Source organism: Penaeus japonicus, unplaced genomic scaffold (assembly GCF_977035675.1).
Source record: "Penaeus japonicus unplaced genomic scaffold, GWHDUDI00000001_assembly GWHDUDI00000031, whole genome shotgun sequence".
NCBI classification, from domain to species: Eukaryota; Metazoa; Arthropoda; class Malacostraca; order Decapoda; family Penaeidae; genus Penaeus; species Penaeus japonicus.
The window spans coordinates 19,778,479-19,790,978 of NW_028234433.1; the positions used below are offsets into that span (position 1 = coordinate 19,778,479).

At 50.4% G+C, this 12,500-nt stretch overlaps 1 protein-coding gene across 4 annotated transcripts in view; it reads left to right on the top strand.

Annotated features, from left to right (window-relative positions):
• The window catches only part of LOC122250678 (homeotic protein spalt-major), a 493,326-nt gene that overhangs the window by 479,133 nt on the left and 1,693 nt on the right, over nt 1-12,500 (top strand). For 2 of the 4 annotated variants that reach the window (XM_086555914.1, XM_043012230.2), the window contains 5 exons: nt 4,755-8,336; nt 8,488-8,621; nt 8,898-9,507; nt 9,683-9,825; nt 10,184-12,500. The exon at nt 10,184-12,500 is cut by the window's right edge and continues 1,693 nt beyond it. In XM_086555914.1, coding sequence (XP_086412040.1) covers nt 4,755-8,336; nt 8,488-8,621; nt 8,898-9,507; nt 9,683-9,807 — 4,451 coding nt within the window. In that variant the 3' untranslated portion in view covers nt 9,808-9,825; nt 10,184-12,500. Of the gene's footprint in view, nt 1-4,754; nt 8,337-8,487; nt 8,622-8,897; nt 9,508-9,682; nt 9,851-10,183 lie in introns of all 4 variants that reach the window. The other 2 variants (XM_086555915.1, XM_086555916.1) reach the window with 2 other exon arrangements.

Sequence of the window (12,500 nt, forward strand, 5' to 3'; positions counted from 1 at the left end):
TTCTCCCATTGAACGGCGGATTGGCGGACGAAAGGGACGCCACTGTGACGTTGTACTGTGCTCAATATGTGTACATGTCATGCCGGCCAATAGTACATGTCTTGTTGCCCCCCCCCCCCCCGCTCCAGGCGCTTGATCCTCCCCTTCCTCTCGTCTCGCTAAGGCCCATTTTCCTCATAATCTAGTGGGGTCTTTCCCCCCTCTCTGTTCAGGTTCATATTCTTTTTTTTCTGTATATCTTTCATTTCACTTTTTCTTTGTATTTATCACTCATTTTTTTTTCATCTTTCGTATATGTTCTTTCTTTATTTTGATTTTCTTTTTTTCTTTCTATCCTTTCTTTCTTATGTCTTCCATCTTCTGCGTCAAAGTTTTTTTTCTTTTTCTTTTTTCTTATTCACTTTATAAATCTTCCTCTGCCTTCCTCTTTTTTTCCTGAATGTATTTATACTTGTTTTATAAATTCTCTGTTGTTGTTTTTTATTTCACCCTTTTTCGTTTTTCTTTTTTCTTTTTTTGTATTTTCCCCATTTTTCACTTTATATGTTCCTTTCTATCCTATTTTTCCTACTTTCTCTTTCCATCTTTCTTTACATTCCGCTTTTCCTTCATTTTTTTTCTTTCATCTTTCTTTATTATCCGCTACTTCCCTCGTCTCGACCCTTCTCCCTCACTCCCCCTCCCCCTCACCCCGCCCTATGCTGGCTGACGAGACATGCAGAGGGCGCCAGTGGGTGGGCGTGAAACAGCAGCTCGCGAGCATGTGGGCGTAACGACCCATCATAATGTTGTCGGACAAGGAAGGAGGGAGTGTTGACGACAAGTAGTCCGCCATTGTTGTTGGCAAGGGCTACCAACAACTACACCGCTCGATGTCATTTGCCCCGTGACAACAATGTGCCAGGGATGTTGTAGTGGCAAACATTTTTATTATTGTTTCCCTCTCTCTCTCTTTCTCTTTCTCTTTCTCTTTCTCTCTCTCTCCCTCTCTCTCTCTTTCTCTTTCTCTTTCCCATTCTGTTTCTCTTTCTCTTTCTCTTTCTCTCTCTCTCTTTTTTTCTCTTTCTCTTCTCTTTCTCTTCTCTTCTCTCTCTCTCTCTCTCTCTCTCTCTCTCTCTCTCTCTCTCTCTCTCTCTCTCTCTCTCTCTCTCTCTCTCTCTCTCTTTCCTTTTTTTCGTATGAGAAGATGGGTTGAAGATTGATCGTTTGTGTATGTTAGTGGACGAGTTGCAGGTGTCGACGTTCATTAAGAAAGGAAGAAGGAAAGAGAGAGAGAGAGAGAGAGAGAGAGAGAGAGAGAGAGAGAGAGAGACTTTATCATTATTGGCTGTTAATATTTTTTTCATAATCATGAATACAAATCGTATGTTTTTTTCTCCTTTCCTTTGATCCAGAAAAAAAGAAAATAAATAATACCGTCCTTTATAACCAACCATCTTTTCGCCTTTGTCCCATATGCAAATAAAAAAAAATCCAGGTTTACCATACAGGATGCGAGTCTTATCCCTACCTCATTCCCTCCCCTCCTCAGGACGCCCCAGCCTCTCTTTCCCCTTCTCCTACGTAAGAGTCCCTAACCAGTCCCTGAACCTAGGACCTCTCATCCGACCTCCAATACCCTGCCTCTTCCCCCTCTCTCCCCCCCTCCTCTTCCCCCCTCTTCGGGTATCTCCTACCCTCCCTCCCTCCCTCCCTCCCTCCCTCCCTCCCCCTTCCCCTCTTCGGGCAAAGAGCGGGTGTATTATGTGTGGTCGCGCGGGCTCGCCGTTTCATCGTGTTCCGCGTGACGGGACAGACTGGATGGGTCGGCAGGATCCCTCCCCCCTCCCCCACCCTTGGCCCATCCTCCCAGTGTCCCGAGCCGACCGACAGCCCCGCAGGACATACTCGTCAAAGATCCGCATTATCATATCCAAACATTGATATCGGTAACAAAATGGCGGGCCCGGAGGGTGGCCAAAGACAGCCGCGACACTCCCCGTTGGCGGGAATACCGGGGTAACAGATTCAACAGCTTTTCATCATCTCTGGAAGTCGTGAGCGAATGTCCGCCATTGGTTTGGCTAATGCAGATCGTCTTGCATTAATATAATGATAATACGGAATATTTTGCAAGAATGCGTCGCGTACCGATAGCTATTCTTATAACACGCCTGAATTATTACTTCGAAACCTTTTATTTTTTTCTCATTCATATTTTTTTTTCCTTATCTTTCGGTTCTATCTTTTCTAGTTTTCTTTTTTTTTTTGTCTCTTCTTTTGCCCCGTGTGTGGAGAGGTACCCGGCAGCCATTAGGGGCAGCGGAGTGTCACTGTAACGTCGTCCCCCTAATGCTTTCATCGCTAATGGCATTATCCGGTTATTAAGGATGGATGTTCCCATGCACTTTTATCTCCTTTTTTCTGCCTCTTCAAACAGACGCCATCAATGGTAGGGGGGGGGGGGGATTTGAAGTACTCGCTCGGGGGGGTAAGGAGGAGGGGAGGCAAGGGCAAGGACCAATCGCATCCTGCCCATGGAGGAACTGTAGCCAATCACATCAGTGTTTTCTCTTTTGATTGGAGCTCAAGTAAAGCTCGTTCTCCACGGAGGAATATTAAAAGGAGCTTCCCACCCTCCCGCTCTCTGCCGCCTTCCCCTTCCCTCCAATCCCCCTCTCTCTCTTCCCTCCTACCCCCCCCTCTTCACACTGCCACCCCTCTTAAGTACCCTCCCCGCCCCTCCTCCGCCGTCGCTACCCTCCACCGCGCAGATGGTCATCGCTGCCACTGTGGGACCCTGCCCAAGATGCGACAGTACCTTCGCGTCCGCGCAGTACCCGAGCCTTCAGAATGAGCGCCGCTGATACATCACGCTCAGCTGTCTTCTCTATCTATTTTTTTCTCCTTTTTCTTTCTTTCTTTTTATTCGAGATCATAATTAAAATCGTCCGTAATAAAGCGCTCTGTTGATGCGCGGGTTAAACGGTTACGAGCTGGTAAAGGAACACGATGCCGAAAGAGTGCACTGGCATCGGTCGCTGCTCTCGTCACGTCCTCCGGCACAGCGATGAAAATGAGACCTTACTTCTTTTGTCTATTTTCGTATGTCATAACGTGGTTCATAACCTCCCGAGGGGCGTCGCTGTCACTGGCCGTGGGGTTTGTGGGTGTGGGGTTGTGGGGCTGTGGGGGTGTGGGGTGGACCCGTGACAACTTCTATGTATAGTTCGGGCGTGTGACCTACGTGAGGAAGGCTTTATGGACGCTCGTTTGATGCTATCGCGCGTCCGTTCGGCTGGCGGGGACGGCGGCGCTCGCGAGGAAACGGTCTGCGCTTCTGATCAACTTCTGGCCAACGATCAGATCGGATCTGTCTGGGAGCTGCGACTCGGCTGGCATTTCTTACTCTGCTGTGTCTGTGTGTTTGCGAAAGTGTGTACGTGTTTTTTATGAGTGTGCGTTTATATTTGCGTGTGTTTGCATATGAAAATGAGAACAAAAAATACAAAACAAAACAAAATCTTAAAGTTAACGCATCTTATAAATTTCTAAGCAACAACCAAGGTCTGTCTGGGACCTCCACTATGCTTGTATTTTTTTTTTCTTCTTCTTCTTCTTCTTCTTTATCATTTGCGTTGTGATTTACAGGGAGGGAATCATAACCACTATGAAAAGAATTAATAAGACTCGGTTTCGCAAGAAAAAAACGCTTTAAAAATCGGGATAGAACGTGTCTCTGCATTTCCCCACGGTGCGTCCCCTCTCCCGTGCATGGCGGATCATGCAAAAAAGGGCATGAGGGACGGCAATCCGGTAAGTGGCTTGATGGGAAGGGAAGAATGGCGGGCGGCATGTGGTAGTCGGGGCGTGTGGGTAGCGGGCATCGGTCCAAGGCTCCATCGCCCTCTCCATCATCTCCGCCGGCCTCGAGCTCGTCTCTCAGCTGGAGTGTCGCGTCGGACTCGGGTCTTTAGTCGCGTCTTCGCTGCCGGGAAGGAAGGGCGTCCGAGCGTTATGAAAAAGTCGTGACGCCCACTTCCTATTTGGAGTTTTCGACCATTTTTCTGCTTGTTTTTTTTTCTTCTTCTTCTTTCCGTTTCATTATTTCGTTCGTTTTTTCATATTGTTTTCCTGCTCGATCATTCATACGAGTCTTGTCACAATGTAGACATCACGATTCATGTTACGATAAAGATTACGACAAATATATAAGTAGCGATATATGGTTATAATAATGATATATGTCATGATTTCCCTACTCTCATTATCATTAAAATGATAATTGGAGTTGTGTGTGGGCTAAGGAGTTCAGGGTTGTAATGGTATCAGAATTATTATATTTATATAGTTTTCTTTTTCTAAAAAAAATCCATATTTGATTGTGCGATCGCCTAAACATAATATATCCGCCATACTGTTATAGTAAAAGTGGCGCAGCATTCTTTTTTATTCATTCTGGACTGGAAATACAAAGTTACATGCTTTTGGAAAAATATGGGAGGACATTAGCTGTTGGATATTTGTATTATGGAAAATAGATGTTAGAATATCAAACAAACGTAAGGTAGAGAAACAAAAACAATTGATAGTTTTTTTTAGATAAATGCAGTCTGGAAATCTCTTGATATTCCTTACTATTTATGAAACTAAAGCTTTCAAAGAGTAGAGATAGTTTCACTTGAATTATTTAATTAAATTAAAGATAGTTTTATACACGATCTTAACTAGAATCCGCTGTTGCTAACCCTTCGTGTTTTTCTGCTTCCTTCCAGGTGAGACAGATGAATCATACATCTGCCCCTACTGTCGGGCGGAGCTGAGTTCCCGAGAGCAGCTGGAGGAGCACCGAGTGGCGTGCGGGCGGGACCCTCCCGTGCTGCCGGTGCCGGAGACGCCCCCTGGCCACCACGAAGGCGCCCACCCGGACGAACTGCGGAGGCACCAGGACGTCGCTAATAACAACCAGGCACATGCGCTGAAGGCGCGCACGGCTCACGAAGCCACTCCCGAGTCGCGGGAGTCGTCCGTCGACCGCAACAATGGCTACGATAGCGACAGCAACCCGCTGGAAAGCGGCCCTCTGGCGCAAATCAGACAGATCCTGGCGCAGTCGAACACCGCCAGCGCGCCCGTCGGCCCCATACACCAGCAGCTGGCGCAGTCCAACCTGGCACTCGAGGCCATCCAGAACACGAGGATGGCACTGACGCAGTTCGCGACGTCGGCGCTTAACTCTTCGCAGAACAACCCCCAGGCGATGCAGGAGTTCGCCATGTTGCAGGGGACGTTGTATACTTTGCAGCATCAACAGATGATGCAACTGCAGCTCATCCAGCAGTTGCAGGCGCAGTTGTCGATTAAGAACAAGGAAGGTAGCCCGGGATTGCCGAACTTCCCCGAGGGAGAGTCGAAAGCGCCGAGCGAGAATCAGGAGCAGAAAGCCCCTTCCCCGCCTACCACCTCCCCCCGCCCCCCGGCCCCGCCCACTTCGGAGAACAATAACCAGGATGGCGTCAACAGTTCCTTCCTCAGCACCCTCATGGAGCGCTTTAAGGCTCCCCCCAGCAATGAGGGCAGCGTCGAGCGACCCCCGCCAGGTTCCCCCTTGGTGTCTGCCAGCACCAGTGGGACCCCTCTCGACCCCAGAGACCGCCCGATCTCCCCGCCCATGACGGCGTCCAGCATCGCGTCCTCCGTGATCCAGCACACGGAACCCCCGCCGTCCGACGAGCCCAACACGCTGGAGATGCTTCAGCGAACTGCCAACAACGTTCTCAACAACGCCTCGCAAGGTCTCCTCACCAGCCGACTCATCGACGACCACAAACCCCCCGATGGTAAGGACCCCTACTACAAGCACCGCTGTCGCTACTGCGGCAAGGTCTTCGGCAGCGACTCGGCCCTCCAGATCCATATCAGATCCCACACGGGAGAGAGACCCTTCAAGTGCAACGTCTGTGGAAACCGATTTACAACCAAGGGCAACCTGAAGGTGCACTTCCAGCGTCACGCACAGAGGTTCCCCCACGTGAAGATGAACCCACATCCTGTCCCGGAACACCTAGACAAGTTCCACCCGCCCCTCCTGGCACAGCTTGGAGAGCTAAAGGACTATCCCTCTCCGCCTACAGGGCCTCCGAACCCCTTCCCCTCCATGTCGAGCGGCCCTGCCCTACCTCCTTACCGGCTGCCAGGCCCGCCCCCATCCCTCGACCTCCACAGACCCTTCAACCTCCTCAACCTCGCCAGACAGCCCCGCGACGACGAACCCGAGAACCTTAGCGTCTCCGAGTCCCGGTCGTCGCCCGAAGCTCTACGGCGAGACTTCAGCATGGAGAGAGGAGACTCCAGCATGGACGTGGACGACACCTCACGACACTCCAGCAGATACGATTCCAAAATGGAGAAGGGCGAGAACGACCCCGTGGACATGGTCAGCATGGCGGGAATCGGCCTCAACGAAAACAGCTCCGACAGAGAGAAAAGGTTCGAGTCAAAAACTTTCGACGATGATAAACCTTTTGGAAGCAATCCATTAAAGGACGAAAAGTATGAGGAAGCAAAGAGATTCGAAGAGGAGAACAGATTTCTAGAGAAAAGGTTCGAGGAGGAGAAGAGGTTCGAGGAAGAGAAGAGGTTCGAGGAGGAAAAGAGGTTCGAGGACGAGAAGAGGTTTGAGGAGGAAAAGAGGTACGAGGAGGAGAAGCGGTTTGACACAGAGAAGAGGTTTGACGAAGGAGAAAGGTTTGATGAAGACAAGAGGTTTGACGAGGAGAAGAGGTTTGACGAAGAGAAGCGTTTCGAAGAAGAGAAGCGGTTTGACGAGGACAAGGCGTTCGAAGACAGAAGGTTCGACGACGAAAGCCGTATGATGGAGAGCGAGAACAAGTTCGACAGCGAGAGGAAGTTCAAGAGCGAGCGAGAGGCGTCCGAGGACCGTTTCCTCAACTCGCAGGAGATGCGCGATATGTCGGACAGGAAGAGCTCAGACAGCGACATGAGTGCCAAACCACACCCGCTGGACATCCGCGTCCGCACCGAGAAGGAGCTGAAGGACGCCGCCGACGCGAACAGTGCCAAAGAGGACCAGGACATGGACAGCAGCGACTCGCGTCCTCTCAGCACGGACCAGCCAACCGACCTCAGGATGAGACCAGATTTTCGTCCGCTTGGGCTACCGACTATTCCATTCTCAGGTCCTCGGCTTCCTCTGAACTTTCCCTTTCTTCCCGGACTTCCTACCTCATTTCCCGGACCGATGGGCCCCCCGAGCATCCCCCCAGGCGTCGACCCAGCCAAAGATCCACATATCTATACAAACCTCCTCCCGAAGCCCGGAAGCTCCGACAACTCATGGGAAGCGCTCATCGAAATCCAGAAAACGAGCGAGACGATGAAACTGGAGCAGCTCGTCAACAACATCGAGAACAAGCTGACGGACCCGAACCAATGCATCATCTGCCACCGCGTCCTGTCGTGCAAGTCGGCGTTGCAGATGCATTACCGCACACACACTGGAGAAAGACCATTCAAATGCAAAATCTGCGGGCGCGCCTTCACCACGAAGGGCAACCTCAAGACTCACATGGGCGTCCACCGCGCCAAGCCGCCCATGAGAATGCTGCACCAGTGCCCGGTGTGCCACAAGAAGTACACGAACGCCCTGGTGCTTCAGCAACACATCCGGCAGCACACGGGGGAGCCCACCGACCTCACTCCCGAGCAGATCGCCGCCGCCGAGGTCAGGGACTACCCTCACCTGCACACGCCCACGTCGCTCCCGCAGATGCTGTCACAGGGCTTCCCTCTGCCGCCGCCGCCCTTGCAAGGCTTCCCTCCGCTGCCGCTGCACCTCAGGTACCAGTTGTCCCCCGAGGCCCTCAGACACCGGGAGATCATGGAGAGCGAAGAGCGGAGCAACGAGGAGGAGAAGTACCTTCGTCCCTTCAGCACCTCCTCCAGGTCGTCCTCGACGGGCAGCGCCGAGCAGCGCACAGCCGAGGACTTGACGGTGAGGGCTCGCGAAGACAACTACAACGGCATGACTTCCCCCCGCGCCTCCGTGTCGCCGACGCCGTCGGACTACTCTGACCTGGGCGAGAGGTCGCATGACGCCCCCGCCGACAGCCAGGTGTCGCCGCCCGACCATAATATCAGCGGCTCCGTCAGCCCCGCCGTCAGCACAGGGAGTCAGGAAGGAGGAATACCTCTGCCCTTGGACCTGGCGCAGCGATCTCACCCGCATCTCTTCTCGCCCTTCGGACTGTTCCCGCCGCCCCTCACGACTGGCCCGCTGACGCCCGGCACGCACTCCATGCCCGGCCTCAACCCGCTCTACATGCCCAGCATGCCAGGTGAGTCGAATTGGCATTTTTCCCATTGTCTCTAAACGAGGCTTTTTGTGCAATAGAATTTTGTTCATGCTCGTGATTGTCATAATAATCTTTATAAATCTACAGTTTCCCTTCCCACAATAAACGAAACAATTTGATGAATATTTTGCAGGCCGCGGAAACACCACGTGTCAGATTTGCTTCAAGACCTTCGCCTGCCAATCAGCGCTTGAGATCCACATCCGATCCCACACGAAGGAGCGGCCCTTCAAGTGCAGCATCTGCGACCGAGGCTTCTCAACTAAGGTGCGACCCTTTCTTATTTCTCGGAGGGAATCCATCCCTGATAAGAATGATGTTCTTTCTATCTGATGATAATCATTACAATTGTTTGATAGTGTTATAGCGATAGAATGTCATCATATATAATAATCCAGAGAAAAATACAAATTATTTATATAAAAAGCTTTGTAATAATCCAGAGATATATAGAAATTATGCAAAAAAAGTTTATTCACGAGCTGCCCAAGAGGCGGCGCGATGTGTCCGACAAACCCATGCTGACTAAGGTCTTCCCCCCAGGGGAATATGAAGCAGCACATGTTGACCCACAAGATACGCGATGGGTGCCGCGACCAGCCTCTCGACCCCGGCAAGAGCAACGGCCCCGGAACCCCCGGCCTCGACACGTCGTCGGCGTCGCCGTCGCTCATCTCGCCTCTCGCGTCCTCCGTCGTCTCCCCGCTCCCGTCGTCGCTCGCCTCGCCCCTCCCTTCCTCGCTCGCCTCGCCTCTTCCCTCCTCGCTCGCCTCACCCCTCCCCATCTCACTCGCCTCGCCCCTGCCAATCTCACTCGCCTCGCCTCTTCCACCCACGCTCGCCTCGCCTCACCCCTCGTCTCTCGCCTCCCCCCTCCCGGCGTCCCTCGCCTCCCCTCTCCCCGCGTCGCTCACGTCTCCCCTCCCCGCCTCCCATGCCTCCCCACTCCCTTCCTCCCTCACCTCTCCCTTACCTGCCTCGCTAACCTCGCCCCTCTCCGCCTCCCTCTCCTCCCCGCTGCCCCCGTCGTTCCCCCCCGCCGCTGTGGCCGCCGCCCTCCTGCAGCAGGCGCGGGAGGAGGAGAAGCTGGACGCGAGAGTCAAGAGAGAGCGCGAGGGCGAGAACGTGCTCCCCGTACCTAAGCGACCGTCAGGTGAGTCACGGGACTGGTTTCACAAATACCTAATCACGTTACAAACACATGGCGGACAAATATAAGAAATAAGTACATAATGAAAAAAATAAATAGATAAATAAGATAAATATCAGTGCCATTCATACGCCTCCTCGGAGCGACACCCTCAACTAACCACTCCCCTCCCCCCTAGGCCCAGGCGGAGAGGGCGAGCTCCTCGAGTCCGGCAACCCGATGGAAGGGGAGCAGCAGCAGGGGTGTGACCCCGCCCCCTGCCCCTCGCCCGCCCCTGAGGTCATGCCCTTGCCGAGGACGTGATCCATGCCAACCCTCTGTGTAAGTCTCCAGTAAAGCTACCCAGGTACATACAAGAATACAGTACTCTGTTTTTGCAGTATTCTTAGTATTACTCTGTAGCCGTTTTTTTTTTCTCATGAAATATTCCGATTACGTTATCTGTATATCATTTCTCGTGACTTGATTTATTTGTATGATAGGTATTTTTTTAATGAAATATTTCGTATATAGCGTGCATGTACTCTAGCATAGTTGTGGTTTATGCTATAGAGCTAAGAGGGTTCAAGCGATGGTCTTATACGAATGAATAACTTCGCCATAGAGATCTGCTATCCTTTAAGATGATAAAAATTCCCGTTAGGCTCCCCTGGTACTCACGCCTCTCGTCCCCTTCCAGAACAGAGGAATAGCGCCCGGGGTGGTTCGCCTGCCTCCGACATGGCCGCCGTGGTTCTACAAGTAACCAAGTTACTCATCGCTTACCCACAAGTTACCCACGACTTCCCCGCCCTCTCCAACACGTGCCCGGCCCTCTCCCCCCCTCCTTCTCCCCCCCGCCCGCGTCCCCCTCCGCTTCGAACGCGAAGGGGGTGATCGCGGAACAGGATTAATAGAGCTTAAAGCTTTGCCGTTTTAGTGGTCCAGGAGAGGCCGCTCTGGTGAGGACCATCAGACCTTGGATATTGTGGCTTTGAAAAAGTTCTTCTATGGTGACGAGTGATGGTGAATGATGATTTCAGAGAGACGATAAACCAGTGAAAAAAAAAATATTGATAATAATGATAATTTACGAAATAAATGAAAGATAAATAAATCTTAAAAAAGAATTACATTTAATCCCCCTCCAATACAATAAATATATATTGATATGAAAAGATATATATATATAAAGATGATCAACAATGATAAATGTTGCAAGAGCAGATCCAGCGAGAAGTGAAATCCCCGTGTCAATATCCAGCCTCCATGTACAAAATAGTGCGAGACACGAAATCTATAATGTTACAGGATTTAGAAGAAAAAAACAAAAGAATGTCTCGCTGTTCCTGAGACGCTTCCCCTAACGGGTGAAAAAAGGATGGTCATAGGATAGCGAATTATATATACATAAACAAAGAAAGAAAAAAACGTATTGACGGAATGAACTGTAATCTGTAAGTTGTTTTTTGTTAATAGGCATCAAAGGTGTTGTGTATAGAATGATATTCTTCTTTTATATGTAAAGATCTCATTTTCATGCTCTTACGAACTCATCATTTCAACTATGATTGTTAATTTATCTTTTTAATTCATTCTTTTGAGTTTTTAAATGTGTCCATTCAATGTGAATCGAGACGAAAGAAAGAAAGAAAGCAAGAAAAATGGATTTGTCATTTCTAAATATCCGAGCACATAAGCCCAGTAAAATGCTTGTGACATTTTGTACCAACCACTTGTACATTCACTGTAGTTCCTCGTCAATCTAGTCTTTGCGGTCCCTGCGGTCAGTGGGAGCAACACGTGGCCCCTCGCCCTTGCCCAGAGAGAGAAAGAAAGAAAGAGAGAGAAACAGAAAGAAAGAGAGAGAGAGAGAAAGGAGTGATTATCTATAGGGAACAAATATGCACCTCAAACTTTTACTCATTACCTCATTCATCCCGTGAGTTCGGATCCGAGAATGCAGTTCGGAGTGAGGGCAAGAGGGGCGCGCAGGTTAGGGCGTCTCACTAACCGCTCGGGACTGTTCTGGGTATGAAAATGTCACAAATGTTTGCAAACAGTGCATTATTGCGCAGGTCGACGCCTACCCCTGGGCACCAGTACTCATCGGGGCTGTCGAATCCTTTTATATATATATATATATACATATACATATACATATACTAGTAACGCTGATCACTGCAGGAGAGCCTAGAGAGTGATAGCCTAGAATATATTGAACGAGATTTTTTTGTCATTAAACTGTAAATTCATATCTACTTAGGAATCTCTTTGCTTTGTGATGTACTGCAATATAATGGGAATGGGCATTTAGGCAAACCAAGTTGTTCTCTGTGATAATATAGTCAAAGGATTTAAACTGGGCTAGATTTCCGTTATTATTTAAAAACAAATAAATCAAGAGTCTATATGGTAATCGGTATGGTGTTACTGACTCGATATGAGAACTGATCAGATGGGGCTCAATGACAAGGCGCTCGTCAGCCACCCCGCCAAGGACTTGGACTGTTCATCGCGACAGCTGAGAGACGACCAGTGGACGCAGGACGACAACAGCAGAGCAGAGGACGTCCGCAGGTGTGACATCTGCACCGGCGAGTCCTCCTGCCGATTCGCCGCTACCAGGAGGGAGCCGCTACCAGCGTGCATGGCAGCACTGCCAGGGCACCATCTAGCAGGCTAAGCAAACGAATCGTGCTATCGTGTGTAGCAGGGTCGAAGCGCCGCCACGGCGATAGGCAACAGGACCAGACTTTGCCAGATATCCTCGAGGTCGTGATGTAAATGCACGTTATTTTATGCTGGACTGTTTCTTCCTCTTTGGAAACCCTCCTTTTGGATATGTGTGTATTTGGAAGTATTCAAATATCGTATATCGCAGCATAGCTTATGGATTCAGGTTTGCCTCGTAACATATCTCGGACGAGGGCGTCAGGAGCTTGATATGTGTATTCTGCCGGCGTCGTCGCTCTTGGCACCCTTGGCCACCCCACCCCCTCGTGAAGGGCGAGGGG